Raw genomic sequence first — 27018 nt, 5'->3', positions numbered from 1 at the left:
TTTTAGTTTAGATTGAACTGCGAAGCAAAATTAGGAAAAAAAAATGTGAACCCAGAAAACCTTGCACTCGTTTGTTGAACTATCGACTGCGGGTTCAATGTGTTCTTTCGAATGTGGACAATAATTCATCGCTCCACTGAACTTACTTATGAACACTTGTGAACTTGTGACTTGTGACTTGTGAACATTCACTGGAAGCAGGAAGTTCAACTTCTTACATGAATCAAACATTCTCTGCTAAAATTATTTTATTTTTCATGTTTCGACATATCATCGTATTTGTACGACATTGTTGAATTCTTCTTGAACGAACGATGGCTACAATTTAATTCATCTTCTATTATTATTGTCATTAACTAGTCTAAATATAGGTACTCTAATATTCATTGAAAGCTACTCAAAATCACTTACAATAATCACTTAAATGTATATATGTCCATAAGACTATCCTTGTTATACAAGAAGCGAAACTCGGATATTCAATATTCGCTACCGCGAGGAATGATGTGAATTACATTTTGATTAATTTACTACGAACGCTTTGCAAATAATGTGCAAAATATGCTGGTGATAATGTGTTGACAAGACTTTATACTTCCAACACAATGTCATAATAACCTTTCAAGAAAAAATGATATTACAGAACATATAAACTTGAGACGATACCAGTCAGAGGGGTCAATTCTGGACCATATACCTGTCAACAGTCTTCAGAAAACAAACACAGCGCTGCGCTTGAGTTAATTTTCATCAACGCGCGCTCAAAGAAAACTCGTATTCTCTCTTGGTGCGAAGAGCACAAAATTCATAAGCACGACTTCGCAAAATGTACCGGCGCAGAACTCAGATACTAAACATTTCTTCTCACTTGTGTGATACGCGTCTCGTTCTGTACACACACATACACATCAAGTTCTAGCGCCCGCTTTGTCTTCGTTCGTTCTAAGCAAAGCATAAAAACAACAGCGCGCCCCCATTTGAACCGTATGCGCTTGTGTGAAGAAAAATATCTCAACAGAGAGAGCAATCCAGTTTCAAGCGCGCAGTATAGAAATACGGCGCAAGCACGGTGCAAATTTCAGCGCAAAACTCAGCTTAACACTGGGCGAAAATCTCTACGTAAGAACGGCGCTGACAACCAAACATTTCATCTGTGTTTCGGAGCGTGCTCATTCGCCAGAGCGCATGTGTGCACAAGTAGCGGGAGCTCAACTGGGTACAAAAATCTTGTTGAGCATCAGCACCGAGTTACATACTAAAGACTACCTGTCAAACTCGGCCCAGCTGTTGATTGGTGAATTCTAAAAGTTTACCAATGCTATTTTTAATTACACTTCTAATAATACACTCACGGTACATACTCTCGAGTTGATGTTCACGACAAAAAATAACAGAAAAATTTAAATTGTTGCAAAATATACAACAATTTTGTACTGCATCAAGCAAATGTAACTGCATAGAATGCATGCATAGAATAAATGATACGAAAAACATATATCACGGGCAGTGTTGCCACACGTACAGATTTATCTGGAAAGGTACATATTTTTTCGTCATTTTTGGTACAGATTCTGTACGGTACAGAGTACACATTTTCGTCAAAAAGTACAGATTGGTACAGATTTTTTCCGCGTGTGAAATTTCTTACATTTGAACAATGCAACATTAGGGTACAAGACGAGTTTTGCGCCGCAGTATCGCGCAATCAAGCAATCTAAAGTCTGCTTCATTTAATATTGGAACACAACAATTGCGTGTAGTTCAGTCATTTATTAACGAATTCATAATTTGTTTTTCATACAAATGTAGCATTTTCTTTACTTTTTCATAAAAAAAAAATAAAAAAAATTATTCATTGCTGTTTCGAAGAAATTCTCGTACTTTTCCCTTAATACGGCACATTAGGCGGCGCACACCCTTTTCGTCCACCGTTTTGGCGATTTGATTCAACCAGTTCTTCATTTGAGTCATGTTCCTAACAAGTTTTCCCTTTGCCTTAAGCCTCCGCTTCGTGATTGCCCAGTATTTCTCTATCGGCCGGAACTGGGGGCAGTTTGGGGGGTTGAGGTCCTTCGGTATTACGCTGACCCCGTTCGTTATGTACCATTCCATAACCGTTTTGCTGTAATGGCAGCTGTAATGGTCCGGCCAAAACATTACTGGACGGTCGTGGGCACGAATAAACGGCAGAATCCGTTTCTGTAGGCACTCTTTTTTGTAGACTTCTGATGTCATTGTCTTGTCAGTGAGGAAGACTTTGGTTTTCTGTCCACAACTGCATATCCCCTGCCAAATCATGTACTTGCGGGCGAATTTATCCGCAAACACGAACTTAAATTTTGCAGGTACATCCCCCCGAGCCGTCGCCAAATAAAATTTTTGACCTGGGATTTGCCCAAAGTCCGCCTTCACGTAGGTCTCATCGTCCATCAGAATACATCCGTCGAACTTGGTCAGCACTTGGTCGTACAGCTTTCGAGCACGGATGCTGGCCACATTGTTCTGCTTCAGCGTCCGATTTGGCTGTTTGCTGGCTCGGAATGACCTTATTCCTTCCCGGAGACGAATTCGTCGCACCGTACTGTGAGCGGCCTAGAACTTATTGGCCAAATCGCGGTCTGAAAGATTGGGATTCCTCTTGACGGCCTTGATGACTTTCCCACGCAGTTTCCGGTCGACAGTTCCACTCCGACGCTTCGAATGCGGCTTCCGAGCCGTCGTCAATGTTCCCTTGTACTGCTTGATAACACGCCATACGGTATTTCTGGGCATTTTAAGCTGTTTAGCTAGCTTAGATGCCGACAACAATGGATTTTCAAGAAAACTGTGCACAATTTTATCTCTCCGTTCGGCTTCCATGGCGGTTGTTTACAAAATGCTATCGTTTGGTGTTATGACATAAATACATGGTGAAAGGTAATGAATTTCCCGACACGTGGGTGAAAAAAGTTTCCAAATCCGTCCACTAGGAGCGCCACAATGAGCAAAAGAATTTGTTCCAATATTAAATGAAGCAGACTTTAGATTCCGAAAAACTATGTACTAGTGTGCTCCCGTGGCCGAGTGGTTAGCGTCATACCTAACATGCCGGGTGTTCGGGTTCGATTCCCGTTCTGGTCGGGGGAATTTTTCGTCAAAGAAATTTCCTCCGACTTGCACTGTGATCACGCGTATTCTAGAGCTTGCCATTCAGAATGCATTCAAGGCGTGTTATTTGGCATAGAAATCTCAACTAAGTACTAATAAAAAATGACGCAAGTAATACTACGCTGAGACGGCGAAGTTCCTCTAGGAACGTTAGTGCCATTGAAGAAGACGAAGAAGAAGAAGAAGATGTACTCGTATAAGCACCATCAAACGCACGAATGACTCACAAATGTAAATGTAGTGTTTATAGTAAATAAATGAGTATTTTTTCATGCTAATAAAATCGATTTTCCTCTATAACGAATATTTTCGATGGTACAGATTTTTGGTACGGATTTTTGGGAGAAAAAGAACAGATGAGAAAGATTTTTAACCCCTCCGGTACAGATTAAAATGTGGCAACACTGGTCACGGGTATAGAAAAATAATCTTATGTCGAATTTTATGTCTTGGACTGACTCTAATTTAGAAAGTACGCTACTTAGAATAATTATAATACTCATTTGAAAAATAAAAAAAATTTGCGTAGAATGCAGTTGTAAAACATTTAAATTAATGGAACCAAGGTAAAGATAAAACTTAAATTGTTGTGCTTTTCTAGGTTTTTATAAATTTTCCAAGAATGCATGATAAACTGAATTGTTTTTTTCAACCAAATTGAAGCTGTCCAACCATTCTACAATTCTTTCCTTGACACTACACTGTTACCTTACCTTGCAAAAATTGAAATGATTCAAAACATAATATTTCGAATCCGCTACCTAACCACTTGTATATAACAATATCTCAAACGGATATAGGGGAAGTGGGGGCATAGTGGTCTCCCTAAGGAATATGCCCATTTCCAGCGCCCACATACCGATTCAATTCCCGTTTCTCGAAGTATATTATAGGTCAACGCATTGTTCTTCAAGATAGCAAACCGCTTTTATTATAAAATTTCAAAATAGTACACTTTTCATTACATCATCATTAGAAAAAAAGGTGAAAAATCGAACTTTTTTTCTTGTTTTTATTTGTATTTTAACATGCGACAGCTCTACTGGTGCTCCCGTGGCCGAGTGGTTAGCGTCATAACTAACATGCCGGGTGTTCGGGTTCGATTCCCGTTCTGGTCGGGGGAATTTTTCGTCAAAGAAATTTCCTCCGACTTGCACTGTGATCACGCGTATTCTAGAGCTTGCCACTCAGAATGCATTCAAAGCGTGTTATTTGGCATAGAAATCTCAACTAAGTACTAATAAAAATGACGCAAGTAATACTACGTTGAGACGGCGAATTTCCTCTAGGAACGTTAGTGCCATTGAAGAAGAAGAAGCTCTACTGAAATACAGGGTGACTCAAAAGTCATTAAATTCTTCAAACATAAGGTGACTATGAATACGGCATCTATAGTCAATAATTATACTACCAAACAAGCAGGCGACCACTTTGCCCCCCATGACCAATTTGCCCCCACTACCCCTAATAGTTTTCTCAGCAGCTTCACCCAATAAGCTGTAAAAATTATTTTTCTATGAACACCATTGGTTAGATTATTGACGTTACAGAAACCCAAATCTTCAAGAATTATCTTTTTCCGTCCTTCCGTTTTCTGGAAAATGATAAAAAACCGAAAAATCGTCAAACGAAAACATTGGCTAAAACCTACATTCATGATCTTGTAGGAGGTTCAATTCAACGTTTTTTTTTTTTACATCACAATGTGTGTTCTTTTTTAAGTAATACTGTAAGAAATTTCACACATTTTTGCATTTTAGTAGTTTTGTTTTTTATTAGGTTATGTGAGGTTATGTACTTTTCGCACATAGTTGCTTTAATCCGAATTTATTGTCCAATAGAGTTATGTAAAATTGAATGAAATTGATGATCAGTAATAGCTAATAAATTAAGCTATCATTTTATGCTAAAAGCTTACCATATGGTAGCTTTCCAAAGCCATGAAAAATTATCAAAGTTGTTGTTCGATTTTTCGAACGCTTGGCCTGAAATGGGTTAAATATTTCTTCATCTTTTTGAGGAATCAATTAACTTTCTATTAAATTAATTGATTTCTCAAAAACTTGTTTCAATCGGGCAGCAGATTTCAAACCAAAAATGCACAAATTTAAATAAAAAATGGGGAGAATCGGGGCAGCGATTGATTAACTTGGTGTTGGATTGTTCTTTAGTAAACTCTTCGAATTTGATAAGCGATGTTTTGATAAGGATTTTAGCGGAGGAAAACCAAAGAGCAATACAAATAACTTTTCGGGAAAAGTTAGTAAAAAATCAATGAGTCGTGAGTTTTCTGATGATACCCCGATTCTGCATTCCGCCGATTTGCATTCCGTTCGAAATCATTACTTCGTTCTAGATATAATTTTGCATTACCTATTTTTTTACCCATTTAATGTTCGAAGAGAAGCAGATTGAACGAATTGCAAAAACAACTTGAACGGAATACAGAATGGAATTTTATCAAGTTGATCCAAATATTTCGAATCGATCGAAATACAGAATAGGGGAGGAAGTTTTCCCCACGAGCAATTTGAAAGCCATCTAGACACTCAATGAAGAATGGTCAATAAGCAGTTGAAAAATACATTAAAAATATAGCTAATACGCTATTAGTATCCTTTGAAAATTCACGGAACTATTGCGGAAAAGGTTTCGCATTGCGCTGATGACTTAAAGTGAAACGTATATGCGATATTTCCTGTGACCAATCATACTCCGGAGTGGGCAAAAAACTACACTTGACAAATCCGCTCGATATCCATAAACCAGATATTTGTAGTTTGAAAATGCTGAATTTTTTGTTTTCATGTCATGATTTATATCGAAAGTACAGGCGTTTCGAAATCGCTTAGAAGTTTCGACCCTTTACTCCTCAATCCTTTATCAAATGAAGATCTTTAGATATCAGTGCATGGTCTCTATTCCATCTTTTCTTTTCTTGAAATTCTTTTTAATTGATAAAAAAAAAATCTATGCATATAACATTGTTCTGTTTGTTTTTGTGCGCTTCATAAACTCGAAAAGTTCGCCACTGATGGAGCTCATATTATGACACAATATAAAATCCACTTCAAGGATTGTTGTTGCTACTGCCAACCCCTCAGGAAGCTTTAAGATTTTCAGATGGAATAAGCACACTTCTAAAGTAAAGCTGTGAGCATAAATCAAATTTCTAGTGTTGAATACGTATTCTATGTGGTAGCAACACATTTTTTTCGCAAGTGTTCAAAAAATTAGTTCACGATTTTTTGAACACTTGCATTGTATCCGATAATGATTTTAAATCCATTTAATTTTATTCGATTGGCGTTGCTCAAGATCAATCTTTGGAATTGTGTGATGTAGATTCGGATTCGGATTGTTCAACTGTATATTGCGCGTTTCCGTGTTGGCATACTAGATATCCAAGGCGTGGCAGGGTACAGCTAGTCAAATTTGAAAAAAAAACTTAAATAGAATTAAAATTTAATTGAGGTGCAATCCAGTTATTTTCTCAATTATTCCAGTTAAATAAGCAAAAATGTCCACGGGGTCAACAGGGAGAGGGGTATGAAAATGTCCACACTTGTCCACGGAGGGGGAGGGGGGAGTGTAAAATCTTTCTTTTTCTGTCCACGTGGTATGTGGACAGCTCCTAAGATGAGTACAGATGAGTAAGATTTGTGACCCTTCTGGTACAGATTTAAATGTGGCAACACTGCATAACATATATTCCGTGACCGAGCGGGTAGTGGATTTTTCGTCAAAGAAATTCTTTCACTCTGAATACGGATAAAGTGTGTTATTGTGCATAGTAGTTTCAATCAAAAACTAATAAAAATGACGCTAGTTATACTACATTGAGTCGCCAAATTCCTTTAGGAATAGGAACAGCTCAGAAGAATAAAAACATATAAAATAAATAAAAACATATAAAATACCCTAAAACCTTGCATTTGAAACCTGATACTAACGTTGGTCAATCAAACAGTGAGATAAAGGTTATTTCAATATGGACGCTATGAAAGTAGACCGAAAGGGACAGCAAACGGCGCCATATTTTTTCCCACTCTCTTGACATTGCTCTTCAGTAAGGTTTGCCATTTCATAATGGAATGATATACAATCCAACAACGAGTCGAGATTATTAAAATTTACTACCGAAATTCAATGGCCTCAAGTTTAAGAGCGCTACGTCCAATTTATGGTCGTCATAATCGTCCTGCCAGATCAACAATTGAGCGTCTAGTGGAAAAATTTGAATCCACAGGCACAGTACAAAATGTTCCCGTGCCAGTGAGACAAAGAAGTGCCCGTAGTGTCGAAAACATTGCTGCCGCTAGCGCATCAATTGAGGAAGACCCAAATCAGTCTCTAGCACGTCGTTCTCAAGCGTTGGGCACCTCTGTGACGTCGTTGTGGCGAATTTTGCGAAAAGATCTTGGCATACATCCTTACAAGATCAAATTGATGCAAGAACTGAAACCGCTTGACCACCAGAAGCGTCGTATTCGTGAATTGTGCTGAGCAACAACTTGAAAATGATCCGGATCTTCATCGAAAAAAACATTTTCAGCGATGAGGCTCATTTCTGAGTGAATGGCTTAATCAATAAGCAAAATATGCGTTATTGGAAAGGCAGAAATCCACACGTACTCCATGAGTCACCATTGCATCCTGAAAAAATTACGCTTTGGTGCGGTTTATGGTCCGGTGGCGTCATTGGGCCGTACTTCTTCCACTCAATGATAACCGAATATTTTTGGCCCGAATTGTATGACATGGACTTGGACAAAATGTGGTTTCAACAGGACGGCGCCACAAGCCACACAGCCAATTTAACAATCGATTTATTGAAAACCATGTTTGGTGAGCGTGTTATCTCTCGACATGGCCCAGTCAATTGGCCGCCTCGGTCGTGCGATTTGACGCCGTTAGACTAGCTCCTGCGGGGCTACGTCAAGTCTATGGTCTATACAAGCAAGTCAGCGACGATTGATGAACTTCGTACGAATATCTAACGTGAAATTGCAGCAGTATCGGCCGATTTTTGCTTGAAAACCGTCGAAAATGGGGTTCAGCGTTTGGATTTCTGCAAGCGTGCCCGTGGTGTTCATGCAAAAGAAAGGCATCAAATGTACTTTCACATGAATCCAGAATTTCATTGATGTCCAAAACCGTTTCTGATTTATTAAAAAAAAAAACTTTTATAGCGCTCTTATTGAAAAATCCGATATTTCAAAGGCTGAACGTTCATCGTAATTTCGCCAATGCACTGTCAGGATGTGAGGTCATGCTAACAAGGATGAACTCTATCGATGGAAGAGAACCTCGAGTTTTGATTTCATTTTGAAACATTCTACATAATGAGCATATTATTCACTGCCATGATTTCCATAAACTATTTGCATTTCATGAATCGTATATGTCGAATTAAATGGGTTTTCAAGGATCCTGAAATGCATGCAAACGACATCTGGTCATCCATATCAATGAGTTGTCGAATATAATCATAAAACGAATATCAGCAGAAAAACATTCTTTGAGAAATACAAGCCCATTCCTCCAAAACGGTGCAATACACAATTCCTCTGTACTTTTCCAAAGTTACAGTGTGTGTCATTTTTATTAGTTCTTGGTTGAGATTTCAATACCAAATAACTCGTAGAATAGCCCAAATGAAAATACACTGTTTGTCAATTAAGTTTTGGCACTAGTAGTGAACATGAACTTTTCCGAAGAGTTATTTTTTATTAGTTGCTTGTAAGCAGTTTTCTACAGCTCTAATAAACTATTACATCGATTTAATAGCGATCCGAATGCGTGCTCTAGTACATGTTGGTTAATTTCGTACAATGTTTCGGTTGAAACTGTTTTAATTGGCATAATATCGTCAAAATGTTCATTTAATGTTGCTTTTAATTTTAAGACAAGAGAAAAGTCATCTCAGTAACTTAACACCAAATCGAATGATTTGTTATTTTTATTTAAAATGATGTTACATCCCTTGAAGAGATTGGATCTGATTCACAACATTGCTCCTCCAACAACTTGGTTCATATCTGCAGTTTCCACCGATTCTTGTCAATTCTTATCCAACCAACTTCTTGTTCTTACCGGATTCAATGCGGACACCATCTTTGCAAAGCTGCTGCCTGGCAATCTTGCAAAATGTCCTGTCCATCGCACGCGTTCAGCCTTGACGACTTTCTTGTCCATACTTCGTGCCCATAGAGAACAACCGGTCGAATTAGGAATTTGTACATGGTACACTTCGTACGGGGTCGGAGTTTGTTGGACCGTAATGATTGGCGTAGCCCATATTAGGCGCGACTTCCATTGACTATGTGTCTTCGAATTTCACGGCGAGCCAAGGTAAACAAATTACTCTACCACCTTAAGACCGTCGCCGTTGATAACATCACTTCCATGTTCCATGAAGAATTCTATTACGATCAGCACCTACTGCTAGCATGTAGTTAACTTTAGACGCATTGATCTCAAGCCCAAACAGCCCTACTTAGTGTTTCAGTCGGGTATACATGTTCGCTCTCGCTATGTGTTCTTCCGATTACGTCCACGTCGCCGGCGAAGCAGATAAACTGACTAGACTTGTTGAAAATTGTGCCCCGCAAGTTGAAGACCGTTTTTCGCATAACACCTTCCAGCGCCACGTGGAAGAGCAGACAGAAGAGTCCATCGCCTTGTCGAAGTCCTCTGTGAGTATCAAGCGATTCCGACAGATCGCCTGAGATTCGCACACCGTTCATCGTTGTCTGAATTAGTCTTGTCAGCTTTCGGGGAAAGCCGTGTTCGTCCATGATTCTCCATAGCTGTCGTCGGTCGATTGTGTCATATGCGGCCTTTAAATCGACGAAGATATGATGCGTAGGGACTCGATACTCACGGTACTTTTAAAGGACTGCACGGTAGTTCCCACAATCCAGCTTGTCACCTTTTTTGTAGATAGGCCAGATTACCCTGTGCTTCCACTCCAGATGTTCCAGATTCTGACTATGAACCGATGCATACACTCTACAAGTTTTCCTGGACCTCCCTTGAATAGCTCCGCTGCGAGGCTATCCTTGGCCATGGCTTCCTTGACTTCACCCATAAGAAGTATTGAAGAACCGCAAGTTTTATATCGTAGCACTGCAGGAAGTATGTTCAAAAGGATCTACAGTACGTACGTTTCGCGATGATCATACCATCTGCCATGGCTGCGGCAATACAAACGAGCTAAGTAAAGTTTTCATTGTGATGTGCAATATGCCGAAGCTTGTGATTGATTGGTGACCAATCAACCCAAGAATGTGCAGATTAGGGAATATGGGCTGATTCTTCAACATCAGCATCATCAATGTGCACAGCCCACACGATTCGGGCCATTACCTAGTGATGGTTAAGGTGCACCCAAAACTCTCCATTGTGAACAATATTCGATACCAATACCCGTGACGGTACAAACTTACCCGACTGAAACAAGCAGATGTCGCCGAAAACTACACACATTAGCTTGAAGCTGCACAGCCGGAAGAGTCCCAAACTAACGAAGCTCCTCTTGAGAACTGCTGGAGCATGATTAAAACAGCCATAAACAGTGTATCGGAGAACATCCTAGGACACGCGAAACGAATACGACGGTACGAGTGGTTCGATGTTGGGTGTCAGCAAGTGTTACACGAGAAGAACGCTGCGCGGGAGCTAATGCTGCGTCAATCTACCCGTCAGTACGTGGAACGATATAGACAGAAGCGGAGACAGCAAACCAAACTCTTCAGGAAAAAGAAGCGCCGCCAGAAAGAGGAGGAGTGTGAAGAACCGTTCTCATGATACGCGTAAGTTCTACCGGAGCTCAATGCATCCCGAAAAGGCTTCGTGCCACGAGCAGAAATGTTTCAGAATGGGAGTATCCTGGCGAATGAACGTGAAGTGACCGAAAGATGGAGGCAGCACTTCGATGAACACCTGAATTGTGTACAGGTAAAAGACCACGATAATGATGGAAGCGTTTGATGCAGTAAATAATGCAGATGTACCACCCCAACGATAGGTGAAATTAGGAATGCTATCAAACAGCTTAAGAACAACAAATCAACTGGAAAAGATTGCATCGGAGCAGAACTTATCAAGATGGGCTTGAAAAAGTATGCATCGTCTGATTGCCAGAATTTTGGAAACCGAACAGCTACCGGAGGAGTGGAGAGTTGTGGTAGACTGCGAAAACTTTCGTGCAATCGCCGTCCCGAATGCCGCCTACAAAGTGCTTTCCCAAATCATCTTCCGCCGTCTATCGCCACTTACAAACAGATTCGTGGGAGGTTATCAGGCCGACTTCATCGAAGGTTAGTCTACTACTGGCCAGATCTTAACAGAGTCCCAGCGCATCATCCAATCGACTTCAAAGCCGCATATGAATCAATAACACAAAAAGAGCTTTGGAGAATCGTGAACGAAAACTACTTCCCCGGGAGCCTGGCAAGACTGATTAAGGCTACGATGGATAGAATACAGTACTATATGCGACTATCGGGTGTATTATTTGATTCATTCGAGCACCGCAATTATCTTCGACAAGGTGATGGTCTCTCTTGCCTGCTGTTCAACATTGCGGTAGAGGGTGTTATAGGACGAGCGGCGTTTAACCTGCGTGGTACGATTCTCAATGGATCCAGTCAATTCATCTGCTTCGCTGATGACGTACACAATGTCGGCAGATCATCTGTGACGGTAGCTGAACATTACATCAGACTTAAGTACGAAGCAGAGAGAGTTTGACTGAGAATCAATGCGTCTAAAACCAAATACACGCGCGACGGCGATGATTTAGAGGCAGTGGACCAATCTGTCTACCTTGGATCAATGGTATCGTCTGACAATGATATCAGCCTCGAGATCCGGAGACGCATTCTCAATGGGAGTTGTACATACTATGGTCACCACCAACACTTAGATCAAACAGACTTAGTAATTGTGCGAAATGTCCCCTGTACAAAACACTCATAAGACCGGTTATCCTCTACGGGCACGAAACGTGGACAAGACTCAAAGAGGACATGCGAGCACTCGGATTATTTGAGCGACGAGTGTTAAGAACCATCTTCGGCGGTGCACAGGAGGACAGCGTATGGAGGCGAAGGATGAACCACGAACTCATGCAACTCACCGGCGAACCCACCAGTATCCAGAAAGTGTTCAAAGTTGGAAGGATACTCTGGGCAAAAATGGTGTTCATCTGGAATCCAGCTAATACGAGACGCCGAGGAGCACAGCGAGCAAGATGGTTAGACCAAGTGGAACAGGACATGGTGAGCGTGGGGTGCCCGCGGAAATTGGAGGGAGATAGCCACGAACCGAGTTAATTGGAGAAGAATTGTGAATCAGGCCATGTTGTAAAGACGTATAGCCAAAATCTATACATATAAAAATGGCAGCCCCACCTTAGAGAGGGAGGCTGCCATACAAATGAAACACAAATTTCTAAATTTCTCGAGAATTAATCAAGCAAATGAAACGAAATTTGCCGTGTGGAGGTATTAGGGTGCAATAAATGATTCTATGGTGGTTAGATACCCCTCCCCCCTCTCGAAGGGAGAGGGCTGCCATTCGAATGAAGCACAAATTTCTGCATTACTCGAGAATTAATCAAGCAAATGAAACCAAATTTGGCAAATTGAGGTTTTAGGATGCAATAAATATTTCTATGGTGGCTCCCGCTCTCTGGGTGGGCTGTGCTGTCATACAAATGAAACACAAATTTCTGCATAACTCGAAAACTAATCAAGCAAATGGAGCCACATTTGGCATGTGAAGATTTTATGGGACACGGAACGTTTCTATGGTGAATACACTCCTCCCCCTCTCTAAGGGGGGGTTGCAGTACAAACGAAATACAAACTTCTGCATAACTCGAGAACTAATCAAGCACAATTTGGGATGTGAGGGTTTTTGGGTATGAGAAATGTTTCTATAATGGTATGACACCCCTCCCTCCTCTGGAATGGAGAGGGAATCCCATAAAAATATTACCCATATTTCAACCAAAAATATTCCAACCAAACATGACAATTGAAAATTTTCGGAAAACTCTGAAGGAAAAAGGGAAAATTCGGAAAATTAAATTCCCATATGTTCTACAATTATATAGTGACAAGTTCAGTTAGTCCATTTGATGTTTGCGCTAGCGAAATTGATCTTTGCTCGAAACTGGAAAAGGATTTTAATGTGATGAAACGCACTCCTATATCTTCTTCTATCTATACCAAAAAAAAAGATCGCCGGATGTGTTGATAAGAGCAGAACTCGAGGAAGGAATTGTCCGATTTAGGACTGTCTTTATTCTTTTATATTTTCTGTATAAAACATTTATTCCATGTAACGAAGAAACATGTTATTTGCAACTGGTTGAAAAATCTTGAACGAGAATTGTGTTGCAAAATATTATAATGATGAGTTTTGTTAGAAATATTAGGAATTTTATAGTAAAAGGTAAATTCAACGGGGTCGAATAGAAAATCAATCAATGAACAGCTCTGCGATTGGACCCATGAACTTGCTCATAGTAAGAAAACGTGAATGTTTGAAGGTATTGATAACAAAAAACAAAATTTGGGCGGTACGAAGTTTGCCGGGTCAGCTAGTGTTTAATAAAAGTAATGGTTAATAACCATTGGTTATCACGGTTACAAGTACACGCAATAGGCTATACCAAGGATTAAAAGTAACGAAAAGACATTTTTCAATTTGCTTCCCCACTAGAGATTTTTTTGTTTACCCAATTAATAAATCGTCACAGGATCTTCAAGTTTTTTTATAAACAGAAAGTATATAAATATTACACATGAATTGTAAAATATGCATTAAATTGATCATTTACACCTTTGCTGAAAATCAGTTCGTTCGGAATTATTTCGTATGACGTTTAAAAAAACGACCGTTCGTTCAATCTTTGATCGCGTGACGTGACGTCCGCGAACGGTTTGCCCATCACTACCATGAAGGCTAAGGCCCGAATTGTATGCAAAAATGTTTGTTGCTCTTCCCCCACAGCGCAAGCAGTGAGTAAAATATAAAAAAAGCATACCTACTTTATACGCTAAATTTTTTACTTCCTTCACTGTCTTTATTGTTGTGTTATAAACCAAAAACATTGCTGTATGGCTTACCCCTTGAATAAAAAGTTAAAGACGTAGTCCTACGTCAAAATCGTTCTAAGTATCTCATACAGTATCGTACATTTTAAATTATTCAGTTTTAGTTTTAGTTAAGGCAAACAGTTTGGGCTTAACTATGACAAGTTTGACCATATCTTCGAATTTTCATGAAAGTAGGGGAACAAGGTTGAGAACTTATGAGAACTAACGATGAGATTTGTAAAACTTAACCATTTATAATTTCCCGATAATGTCAAGAACAGCCGTATTTTTTTAAAGTTTTTCTGTATTAATAAAACATATTTATCTTGCTGAAACTTCTTTTTTTTTATTTTTAGTCAATTATTGTGTAATCCGCGATTTTCGTCATTCGCGGTGAGCTTGCCCTACTATTCAGCAAATAATCGGGGCTCTACTGTAACCCGAATTAGCGCTGTTGACGTCAAACAAATAATTTTTTACGAGATTTGTGGACGGCAAAGTGTCAAAATATTTGCGCTCGTTAACTTAACACACTGTATATGCCATCGAAATAACTTCAACAGAACCAAGATTCTTAATATGCTCAACACGTGAAACACATTTGAAAACAAATTATTCTTTATGAGCGCGACTTGTTTACGAAGAAGTGCGCACCAAGCTCATCAAATTCGCCCTTCCGATCTCCTCTAACATTTTGTTTACTCTTTTAGGACGAGTATGTGGACGAAGAAGGTGAACACGTCGAGGGCGAGGAAGGTGACGAGCCTGCCGGGCATCAACCAGTGACCACAACCACCACCACCACTGAGAAGCCGAAGAACATCCGGCCCAGCATTCGTCCGTTCCGCAGCAACGATGACCTTCTGTCGGCACTGAAGAAACGCCGCATGGAATCCAAAAATCAAAAACCAGGTATGAGCACCTCGATCATTACCAGCCAACTAGGAACAGACCATAACAGTGAACGAACAAAATACACAAAAAAAAACTCGATCCTCCTTGGGCAAGGACGGTAGCCTTACCGGTCAGGGCAAAATCTACCGCACAGAGAAAGTGCTGAGTTGTTGTCCACCTTCACAGCGCCAACTGCTTATCGCGATCGAACCACATTCCATGAGCAGAGCGCAAAACTTGCTCGCATATTCCAGTTTTTTTTCTGTATTTCTAAGGCAACCCACTGTGAAAATTAACTAAAAAAAACAGGTGCTTTGCATAATCGACTGCAGCCCGACAATGACTCGTTCATTTCTGCTCCTGCCGTCTGCAGAACGCGTCCATTCACTTTCGCTTTTTATTTCCTCTTTTAAATGGCTTGCGACGGAAGGCTGGATGAGATCCAGGGATGTTCGAGTGTCACTGACGATGGTAGCCCTCGCGCGGTGTTAATATAAATTGTGTTGCCCCGGCCAATTCGATTGTGAAACATGTTTTTCGACGCCAAAACGGACCAGTTAGAAAGCAGACGGAACACTCGGAGGCCTTGGATGCCATTTTTGAAAAAAAGGAACCTTGTTACCAGCCAACTTTGGCCGGTATGATACTGAAAGAAGGAACATTTATGAAGAAAATGCTACACAGACAGTGGGTAGCTGCAGGAGTCTAAAGGGTGTGTCACATCAAATTGCATCACGGAAAAAACGCTGTAGAAATTCGCCCAGTAGACCGATCCTTTTGAAAATTTCAGACAGTAAAATAAAAACTATTAAACAACTTTTGGCATTTTCTTTTTATTCATACTTCGAGCCCAAGCCCGTATGCTCGCACCTTCCTCTTTACCTCGTCCATAAGGTTCTGTACAACGTCAGGTTGTAGTTTTTTTTTAACAGAAATCCATTTTCACTTGAAATCCACCTCCGATTTGACAACTTTTGGGTTCTTCCGGAGGGCCTGCTTCATAATCGTCTAATATTTCTCTATTGGGCGAAGCTCCGGCGCGTTGGGCGGGTTCATTTCCTTTGGCACGAAGGTGACCCCGTTGGCTTCGTACCACTCCAACACGTCCTCTGAATAGTGGTACGAAGCGAGATCCGGCCAGAAGATGGTCGGGCCCTCGTGCTGCTTCAATAGTGGTAGTAAGCGCTTCTGTAGGCACTCCTTAAGGTAAACCTGCCCGTTTACCGTGCCGGTCATCACGAAGGGGGCGCTCCGCTTTCCGCAAGAGCAGATCGCTTGCCACACCATGTACTTTTTGGCAAACTTGGATAGTTTCTGCTTGCGAATCACCTCCGGAACGCTGAATTTGTCCTCTGCGGAGAAGAACAACAGGCCCGGCAGCTGACGAAAGACCGCTTTGACGTAGGTTTCGTCGTCCATTCCCAGGCAATGCGGCTTCGTCAGCATTTCGGTGTACAGTTTCCGGGCTCGCGTCTTCCCCACCATGTTTTGCCTTTCGTCGCGGTTAGGAGCTTTCTGAACCTTGTATGTACGCAGATCCTCCCGCTGCTGGGTTCGCTGGACGAATGAACTTGACAAATTCAGCTTATTGGCGACATCCCGGACCGAACTTCTCGGATCACGTCTAAACTGCTTAACTACGCGCTTGTGATCTTTTTCACTGACGGAGCATCCATATTTGCCGTTCTTCACCTTCCGGTCGATGGTTAGGTTCTCGTAGTATCGTTTTAGTACTCTGCTGACCGTGGATTGGACGATTCCCAGCATCTTACCGATGTCCCGATGTGACAACTCCGGGTTCTCGAAATGAGTGCACAGGATTAATTCACGACGCTCTTTTTCGTTCGACGACATTTTTCCAAATTTACGAAAAATTGACAGTGAAGCATGGCCAACGTGATCTATACACTCTTATCTGATTATAAGCGAAAGCTGAAGATATAATTCCTAAAAATTAAATTTCTACAGCGTTTTTTCCGTGATGCAATTTGATGTGACACACCCTTTACCTGCTTGGGGTGATGAAATCTGCAGGTGCGCTTGTGTATGCTTTTGCTGTGCGAAATACACAGCTCTGGTGGAGTGCGATAGAGAATTTGGGCCGCTAGAACCGGTTTCGACGGGCGTAACCGCCGCCGATATAGCCGCAATGCAAAAGGACTTGATATTGACATTTTCTGTTCAGTCGACAAAATCGACTGCCAATTATGAGAGGCAAGTTTCTTCGGTTAACCTAGATAATGTCCAAAACAGTTTCCACTCCCGGATATCGGATTTCATCATGCGATCTCGACGATAATGTTGGACAACAAGAACGACTCAGGCCTTCACTTTTCATCAAACAATCATCTGCATGATGCAGCGAACGCTCGATGTTGAGATACATGAGATGTTGAGATCAATCGTAAGCCCATATTGGGGGAAACCTTTCACCTTTACGGTCTCCAGCCGAGCCCATCAGACAACAAAACGAATGTTTGTTTTGGCTACATTCAAATTCATTCATTGATTGATGTGAAGTGGGAGGGAGCAACAATATCTCGAATCAAGAAAACAAACCAAATTATTACATTAGTTGTATATTGCACGCGATCTCGCCGCGTTGATATTAGACATACATTTTTGACACACTGTGAGAAAAACCAGTTTTCTTTAAGCCGGTCTCATATGGCCACAAAAGTCAATCGCTAGTGATTCGCGAGGGTTGGCGGAGAAGATGCTTGGGTGCTAATCTCATTTCCCAATCTGGGTGAATGAATGCTGACCCAACAAAGACATCGATTCCCGTTCTCCTTCGTCAACCGTCATACGGTTGATTCAGAAAGCTGTTTTCCCGGATGAGACAGAAGGTCGTTGTAGCTTATTGTAGCTACGGAATGGTTGCAGTGACTGGCAGAAAAAAAATCACTCTGCAGAGGATATTATTACATCAATGTTATTAGCAAACTAATTATTTTTACTATAGAGATTAAAATGAAATTATTAATTTCTTTAATCTACCATATCGAGTCTCGCTCATGGATCGAATCGATAACATCGCTGAACCGATTAGGTCAAAATCAATAACATCGGGCCTGACTCGTAGTGCATTTACATACGAGAGGGACGTGAAATAGCCCGATGCATGACTACTTCAACATCGAGGAGCACTCGCTTTGGCATGGTTTCCACCAAGTTATGCAGATACTGAGGTTCCAGAGTGTCCCATGTGTTAAGCAATTTTGAAATCTGTTTTTTTTCAATTCGTTTATTTGTAAGGCTCAATCGCATAAGCTTTGCGGAGCCGCTAACTCAAGTTTAGTTTATACAAAAATTTCATCTTAAATCTATGTTTAGTAGGTTTCGACCGATTACTCGCGGTTTACTCGAGGTTAGAGGGGCAACAATTTTTGTGCGACGGGTCAGGTTAGGGATATGGATATGAGGTATCATTGTCTCAACCGAGGGTTGCCGCACGCACTGTTTTTTTTTTTTTTTTTTTTTTTTTTTTTTATAGAGGTGAGGAACGCTCTTCCAGCCTTATCTGGGAAGGGATAACCCAAACGTCGAGTGGGGATCGCACCCACAAAAACCAAGCCCTCTACTCGTAGCCTCATTCCCCCCGGGACCACATCTAGGCGACTACTTCAGGGGGCGGCTGTGCTCATGCACTTCACGAGTTTTCAACGCTAACTAGCGTTGATCCTTCCCTTTTTCTCTATACATCTCATTTACGTTTCCGTTGTACTCCGCCACGCACATCTGCTGCACAGGCTTCCTTTTACCCGTCGAGACGTGTACCGATTAGGAATTGCCCTCCAACTTGACGCGCAACCCGTCACAGTCACCCTCGCGGGGTTTCTCACCTGTCGAGACGTGAACCGATTAGGAAGCGCCCTCCATCTTGACGCGCGCCCCGTCACAGCCGCCCTCGCAGGATTTCTCTTCCCAACGGAGCGCCGATTAGGCAGTGCCCTCCAACATAACGCGCACTCCGTCACAGCAACTCTCGTGGGGTACTACACTTTGCAACAGCCCTCGCATTTGTTCCTCTTCTATGGTCAGGGGTTATTACTACGCTGGTCGGCCCTCCACTTCCGCTGTAGCTCGGACATGATGTGTATGATTACACTGTTCACAGCGTTCCAGGTGCCCTCATCGCGACACATTTTCTCTACTATGTTCCCGGCATGAAGGGCAGGCAGCCCCTCGCGTCTTGCGGTGAACCTGGGACACACAAATACCACGTGTTCTGGTGTTTCCTCCACATCTTCACACTCCGGACAGAGTGGCGACGTTGCGTGCCCGAACCGGTGCAAATATTGCCTGAAGCAGCCATGTCCAGACAGGAACTGTGTCAGATGAAAATTCACCTCCCCGTGCTTCCTGTTCAGCCAGGTCGATAGTACCGGTATGAGCCCATACGTCCACCTGCCTTTCTCCGCCGTGTCCCATTCCTGCTGCCACTTCAAGAGTGATTCTACTCTCGCTGTTTTCCGGATACCCCTGATTTCCTTTCGTCTGTAGCACTCTCTGTCTTCCGCCAGAGTGATGCCAATAGGGATCATGCCGGCGATAACGCAGACTGCCTCCAACGAGATCGTCCTATACGCGCTCGCAACTCGCATCGCCATGAGCCGAAACGTACGGTCCAGTTTTCTACGATTCCGGTGGGTTTCGAGAGCCGCAGACCAGGCTGGTGCTCCGTACCGCAGTATGGACGAGGATACAGCAGCCAGGAGACGCCTTTTGCTACTGCAAGGTCCTGCGTTATTCGGCATTATTCTCGCTATCGCGCTAATGGACTTCTCTGCTTTCTCGCAGACGTAGTCGACGTGGTTGTTGAAATTCAGCCGGTCGTCGATCATAACTCCCAAATATTTCAACCTACGCTTAGAAGGTATCACGTGTTCCCCGACTGTAATTTCCGCTCGCTGCACGGCTTTGCAGTTACTCACCAACAATACTTCCGTTTTATTATGAGCAATCTGCAGTTTCGCTGCTTGCATCCAGTTCTCTACTGAGACGATGGACTCGATTGCAAGCATCTTCACCTCTTCGAGTGTCTCGCCTGCCACTGTGAGAGCGATATCATCCGCGAAGCCCACGATCTCCACGCCTTTGGGAAGCTTCAGATTCAGTACACCGTTATACATTACGTTCCAGAGCGTTGGGCCCAGGATAGAGCCTTGTGGTACGCCGGCCGTTATATTCAACGTTGTCCGCCCCATGCTCGTCTCGTAGACTAGGACGCGGTTCTGAAAGTAGCTTCCTAGAATTCTGCACAGGTACCCAGGAACCTTCATACGGTGTAGGGACTCGGCAATGGCTTCCCAGCTAGCGCTGTTGAAAGCATTCCTCACGTCGATCGTTACTATAGCACAATGTCGGTCGCCCCTCCGCTTTTGCTGTGATGCCTTCTCTGCTTTTTCAACCACTGTCCGGATAGCATCAACGGTGGACCTGCCTTTCCGGAATCCAAACTGCATCTTTGACAGACCATGGTCACTCTCCGTACATTTCGTCAGTCTGTTGAGGATAATCCTTTCCAAGAGTTTCCCGAGCGTATCCAGCAGGCATATAGGCCTATAGGATGTTGGTACCCCCGGGGGCTTTCCTGGTTTTGGCAGCAACACTAACTTTTGGATCTTCCATTTCTTAGGAAAGTGACCATCATCCAGGCATTTCTGTAGCACTATCCTGAAGATGTCCGGGAACGCCTGAATCGCCGTTTTCAAGGCCGCGTTGGGGATTCCGTCGGGGCCGGGCGCTTTCTTTACCTGCAGTCTCTTCGCCACTGCTACCAGTTCTTCATTGGAAACTTGAGAACGTTCGGTAGCTATTTCGGCGTACGGTGTCGGTGGCCATATCGTAGGATCATGCATCGGAAATAAACCCTCCACAATGACCTTCAGCTTCTCGGGACACGATTCGACGGGCGTCACAGGTCCTCTGATCTTCGCCATCACGACTCGATACGCGTTGCCCCATGGGTTGGCATCTGCCTCTCGGCACAGCTCCTTAAAACAGTTCGCTTTGCTCATTGTAATTTCCCGTTTCAAGGCGGCTCTAGCTGCTCGGTACACCGTATTACGTTCCTCTCTATCAGCACTGTTTCGTGCTCTCTGAGCGCGTCTTCTGGCTCGAAGACAGCTAGCGCGAAGGTTGCGGAGAGAGTCGTTCCACCAGTAAGCTGGGCGTCTTCCATTTTTTGGTGCAACTTTCCTCGGCATGGTAGTGTCGCATGCTCTCACCAGTAGATCTGTCAACTTTTCTGCGTTCCAATCTGAAACTCCGCTATCTAGACGAAATGCTTCGACGAAAAGGTCCTTGTCGAAAGCATTCGTCTTCCACTTCCGCTCACAGCTTGTTGTCCTCCGAACTCTCACGTGGTTTCGTTGACCGATTCTGTACCGGATCGCCTGGTGATCACTGTGCGTATACGACTCGCACACTTTCCACTCCGTACTCGCCAACAGCGACGGACTGCAAAAAGTAACGTCGATGATGGATTCGCGCCCATCTTTCCGGAAAGTGCTGGTGGTACCTTCGTTCAGTAACGTTACTTCCAGCTTTGCTAGAGCTTCCAGTAGACTGTACCCTCTGATGTTGGTGCATCTACTTCCCCACTCCACCGCCCAGGCGTTGAAGTCGCCTCCAATGACGATCGGTGTTCTACCAATTAGTTCCTCGGTCATTGCGTCTAGCATCTGGTGAAATTGATCAGTTGTCCATCTCGGGGGTGCGTAGCAACTACACATGAAGATTCCATTAATTTTGGCGATTACGAAACCTTCATGTGAACCTCCAACCACTTCCTGGATAGGATATCTGCCCATCACCTGTATTGCAGCAAACCCTAAACTATCCGTCGCCCAGCTGCCGTTATCACGGGGTACTCGGTACGGCTCCGCTATGATTGCAACGTCGCATTTTGTCTCTGTTGTCGACTGCCACAACAGTTGCTGAGATGTGTTGCAATGGTTCAGATTGATCTGAATTATCTCCGTTACTGCGATTCTGCTAACGCCTTCTTATACGAGGGACACTTGAAGCTTCCTGTCGCATGGTCGCTGCCGTTCTCTGGTTTGCAGAGCAGGCATTTCGGTTGCTTCGTGCAGTCTCTCGCAACGTGCCCTTTCTCACCGCATCTCCTGCACAGTTCAGACCTGTCGGGGCCTGTGAAGCTTCTTGCCTGATGTCCAAAGCCCATGCACTGGAAGCATCGCTCCATCCGCTTGGTCACCCGGGGCACCATCTTCAGCGAGCAAACCGACCAGCCAACTTTTATTTTGGTCGTTTCTACCATCTTATTGGCTGCAACTGTTGAGAGCCGTATCGACGCCGTCTGCGTACCACCATACGCCTTCCTCATACGGATCGTCATTGGTGTATTGTCCAGCTTACACTGTTCTATCAACTCGCGCCTTAGCTCCTCGTCTGTCGTGATTTCGTCCAGATTTCTGCATTCGACCACTGATTCCTGGGAAAGAGCCCTCACCTTCACTTCCTCACCGAGCGACTTCGCAACCAGTTCCTTGAAGGCTGAACTTTTGACCGCCGGATCCCTCTTGAGCTCGAAGAGCATCTCTCCTTTCTGGGTACGCCTGGTTTTCACCACCTTCTCTCCCAGTTCTTTCAACTCCGGATCGTCCCTCACTTTCCGTAGGAGTGATGCATAAGTCACTCCTTCCTTCACCTCGACGATCAGGGCCTCTCCCTTACTACGCTCGCGTCGGGGCCTAGGTTTTTTTGTCTCCTGCACCCCTTTCTTCTTTTCTTCTTTCTTCTTTCGTTTCTCCGTCTGTTTTTCGACAGTGCGCCATCCACTGCCTTCACCTTCCTTTTTGTTTCCCAGGTTATCATTTTTAACCTTCTTCAGGTCTTCTTCATCCCCTGGGGTATCCCTCTTCCTTTTGTCCGATCGTGGATTTCGTGGCGTCTTCGGCGTCTCCTGTATCTCAGCCGCACGCACTGTAGCATTGTGCATAATGACCAGGGATAGCATCTGGTGTTCGACTAGCTGTCGAGGGTGGGCGACGGTGAGATGAGGGGACAAGACAAACAAACTAATAACGAAAAAGAAAAAAAACACAAAAGCATTAAATTCTTATACTAGACCGTTTCACAAACATATAGATCAACTGCATATAGCAGATGTCGCGAGTTCCCAACACGTCTCTAACAGGAACATAGGGTTGTCTTCCTTGGACCTCAAGGGCATTCAAAAGGTACTCTCTGGCTGCGTAATTATCCGTACATTGCCAAACTGCGTGATCGATGTCATCGTAACAGTTTCCACACCGACAGACATTGCTTTGAACAAGATTTATTCTGTGGAGATGCACATCTAGCGAGTAGTGGTTGGACATAAGTCTACTCATTACACGAATGAAGTCACGACTTACGTCCAAACCTTTGAACCACGCTCTCGAAGAAACATTTGGAATAATTGAATATAACCACCATCTGCAGCCTCACTTTTGTGAGGAAATAAGATGGGTGCCTACTAGTTCTCATCGACTGGAGAGCCTCAAGCGAACTGAGACTATCCGAGAAAATGAAGTAATGGTCTGCAGGCTTGTTGATCTCCAATGCGAAGTCGATTGCTGCCAGCTCAGCAACATAAACGGAACAAGGTTCCTGCAGTTTACGGAAGGCGCTCGAATTTTCATTGAAAACACCGAAGCCAGTGGATCCATTGAGGCGAGACCCATCAGTGAAGTATCTTTTCATGCAATTGTCTTTTGAGTACTTTCGGTTAAAAATACGGGGAACGTAAGTTGATCGGAGCTGATCTGAGATTCCAAGTATTGCTTGTTTCATCGACAGATCGTATTCAATTGAGGAACTGCTGATGGTGAAGTGAGCACGGTCTGAAGTAAACGATGGAAGACAAATATCTGACGAAATATAGTGGTGGTAAATTCTCATAAACCGAGATTGTATATTTAGATGAAGAATTTTTTCAAAGTTTTTAATCAAAAGTGTGTTCGTGACTCCGCATTTCACCAGTATTCTGAGAGAAAGTTCCCAGAATCGGTTCTGTAGAGGAGTTACTCCTGCCAGAACCTCGAGACTCATGTTATGCGTTGAGTGCATACAGCCAAGAGCTATACGCAGACAATGATATTGAATTCGTTCCAGTTTTAGAAGATGACTTTTAGCTGCTGAGAGAAAGCAGAAAGATCCATACTCCAGAATGGATAGAATAGTTGTTTTATAAAGTGTTATGAGATCTCCCGGATTAGCTCCCCACCACGTGCCGCAAATCGAGCGGAGGAAGTTGACCCTCTTTTGACATTTTTGCTTCAAATACGTAATGTGGGTATTCCAAGTGCATTTTGAATCAAACCAGACACCAAGGTACTTGAAAGTCAATGATTGGGTAATGCTTCTGCCCAAAAGCTTAAGTTGCAATTGGGCTGGGAACCGCTTTCGAGTAAACACTACCAGTTCGGTTTTCTGCGGCGAGAATTCGATCCCTAAGTTCCTTGCCCAAGAAGACAAGTTATCTAAGGAATTTTGCAATGGTCTTTGCAAATTTTCGGCATGGAGACCTCTGACGGAAACCACACCATCATCTGCAAGCTGTCTAAGCGTGCATTGTTCTGCCAAACAACTGTCAATATCTTTCACATAAAAATTATAAAGAAGGGGGCTCAGACATGAGCCTTGGGGTAGACCCATATAACTATTTCTGGAAGTTGTCAGTTGTCCAAGGGTGAAGTTCATTCGCTTTTCTGACAACAAATTGTACAAAAAGTTATTCAAAATTCCAGGAAGTCCGCATCTGTCCAGATTGTCTGACAGAATTTCTATGGTAACCGAATCAAAAGCTCCCTTAATATCCAAGAATACTGAAGCCAATTGCTACTTGTGCGCAAAGGCCAGTTGAATATCTGTAGAAAGCAACGCTAGACAATCGTTTGTTCCTTTGCTCTTGCGAAACCCAAATTGTGTACTTGATAGCAAATTATTTGTCTCGATCCATTGATCGAGTCTTCGAAGGATCATTTTCTCCAGCAATTTTCTAATGCACGAGAGCATAGCAATCGGACGGTATGAGTTATGATCAGACGCTGGTTTGCCAGGCTTTTGAATTGCTATCACTTTGACCTGTCTCCATTCGGGTGGCACAATATTGTTTTCTAGTAGAGTATTGAATAAGTCTAGCAAGCGTCTTTTCGCGATATCGGGAAGATTTTTTAGAAGAACGAATTTAATCATATCGCTTCCGGGTGAAGAGTTGTTCGATGAAAGAAGAGCCATAGAAAATTCCAGCATTGAGAATGGTCCGTCCAGAGGTCCACCGCTCGGAGACGTTTCTCGAAGAGTATGTTGGGCTGGAACTGAGTCTGGACAGACCTTTTTCGCGAAATCGAATATCCATCGGTTGGAGTATTCTTCACTCTCGTTGGTAGATGAGCGGTTACGCATGTTGCGAGCTACCCTCCACAAGGTGCGTATTGAGGTTTCACGAGAAAGACCTTCGATGAAATTGCGCCAGTAACCGCGTTTTTTTGCTTTAATTAATTGTTTCAGCTGTATTTCAAGCTTTGAATATTCCTCGAAGTGTGTGGATGTTCCATGTCTACGAAAAGCTTTGAAAGCATCAGATTTTTTCAAATACAATTTTGTGCATTCATCGTCCCAGCCAGGAGTGGCTGGTTTTCTTTTAAACGGAGCACTTGGAACTTTTCTTTTTTGTGCTTCCAGTGAGCTTTTATACATCAAATCGACAAAGAATCGATATTCCTCCAATGGTGGAAGTATATCTATTGATTCGACACCGATTGTTACCGCCGTTGCAAATTTTTGCCAGTCGATGTTCCTTGTTAGATCAAATGGAACTCGAGATGGTTCAGTGGATTGCGGGCTACACTTGATTGATATACTGATTGGCAAGTGATCGCTACCATGGGGATCATTGATGACCTTCCACTGACAATCTAATGATAACGAGCTTGAGCAAAAAGAAAGGTCGAGACGACTTTCTCGAGCCGGAGGTTTTGGAATTCGTGTCGCTTCACCAGTGTTCAAGATAGTCAAGTTGAAATCGTCACATAAATCGTAAAAAATAGCCGCTCTGGCGTCATCATAAGGATCACCCCACCCAGTACCATGAGAGTTCATATTTTGAAATCTGTTGTGCCGGTTTTATCTACATTGCCCATTGCGAGGATAGCCCCGGGCATTCTCGATAAGGATTAAAAATTTTCGTTGTTCATTCCATCACCTCACATAAAACAGACCGACGAAATTAAGCATACGATGAAATTTTGGACCGGTGAAATCATTCCTCCGTCATTTTTGCACTTCTTTACTCGAACACAACAATCTAACTTCGGAGGTATCCATTCATATCATGCTGAAATCAAAATACTTTTGGTATTTTTGTGAGCTTGTCTGATGAATGGGTTGGATGAGAATCTCTATTTGAAGGCGTGCATTTTTTTCGTGCAGATCACTGTAGTTGGTATCTATTTGTATTTGATGAGATAGGGTGCAACTTTATAACTCGCAGAAGGTAAACCGAATCACTCCTTGAATTTTTGCTGTATCATTTATGATGATGATAATAACGCTGATGCTGATGAAGATCCAGCATTATACCTCCAATCAAACTGGTACAGTTTGTAAACATAAATATTTTCCTGGTGAAACTAAGTTATCATATTATGTCAGCTACAGTCGTGCTTGTAGGAAGCAAGTATTAACCCTTTGCGATCGTAATTACTTTCTCTTGAAAGAAATCCTCTTATCTTTCCACGCTAATAATAAACGAATTTCATGCCAACTCGTCTTAGGAGTTGGCAGCACCATTTCAGATAGCAGTGAAACGTTGTGGGTGCACAGACATGTGTCATTCATGCAACTTTGC

At 42.8% G+C, this 27018-nt stretch overlaps 1 protein-coding gene across 2 annotated transcripts in view; it reads left to right on the top strand.

The window, feature by feature from the left end:
- LOC129762148 (uncharacterized) overlaps window positions 1-27018 on the top strand; it is a 64553-nt gene that overhangs the window by 32220 nt on the left and 5315 nt on the right. For both annotated transcript variants that reach the window (XM_055760142.1, XM_055760143.1), the window contains exon 4: window positions 14972-15173. In XM_055760142.1, the coding sequence (XP_055616117.1) occupies window positions 14972-15173 (202 nt within the window). The remainder of the gene's footprint in view (window positions 1-14971; window positions 15174-27018) is intronic.

This window comes from Toxorhynchites rutilus, chromosome 1 (genome assembly GCF_029784135.1).
Source record: "Toxorhynchites rutilus septentrionalis strain SRP chromosome 1, ASM2978413v1, whole genome shotgun sequence".
In the NCBI taxonomy this organism is placed as follows: Eukaryota; Metazoa; Arthropoda; class Insecta; order Diptera; family Culicidae; genus Toxorhynchites; species Toxorhynchites rutilus.
This window is presented reverse-complemented; position numbering and strand designations above follow the sequence as displayed.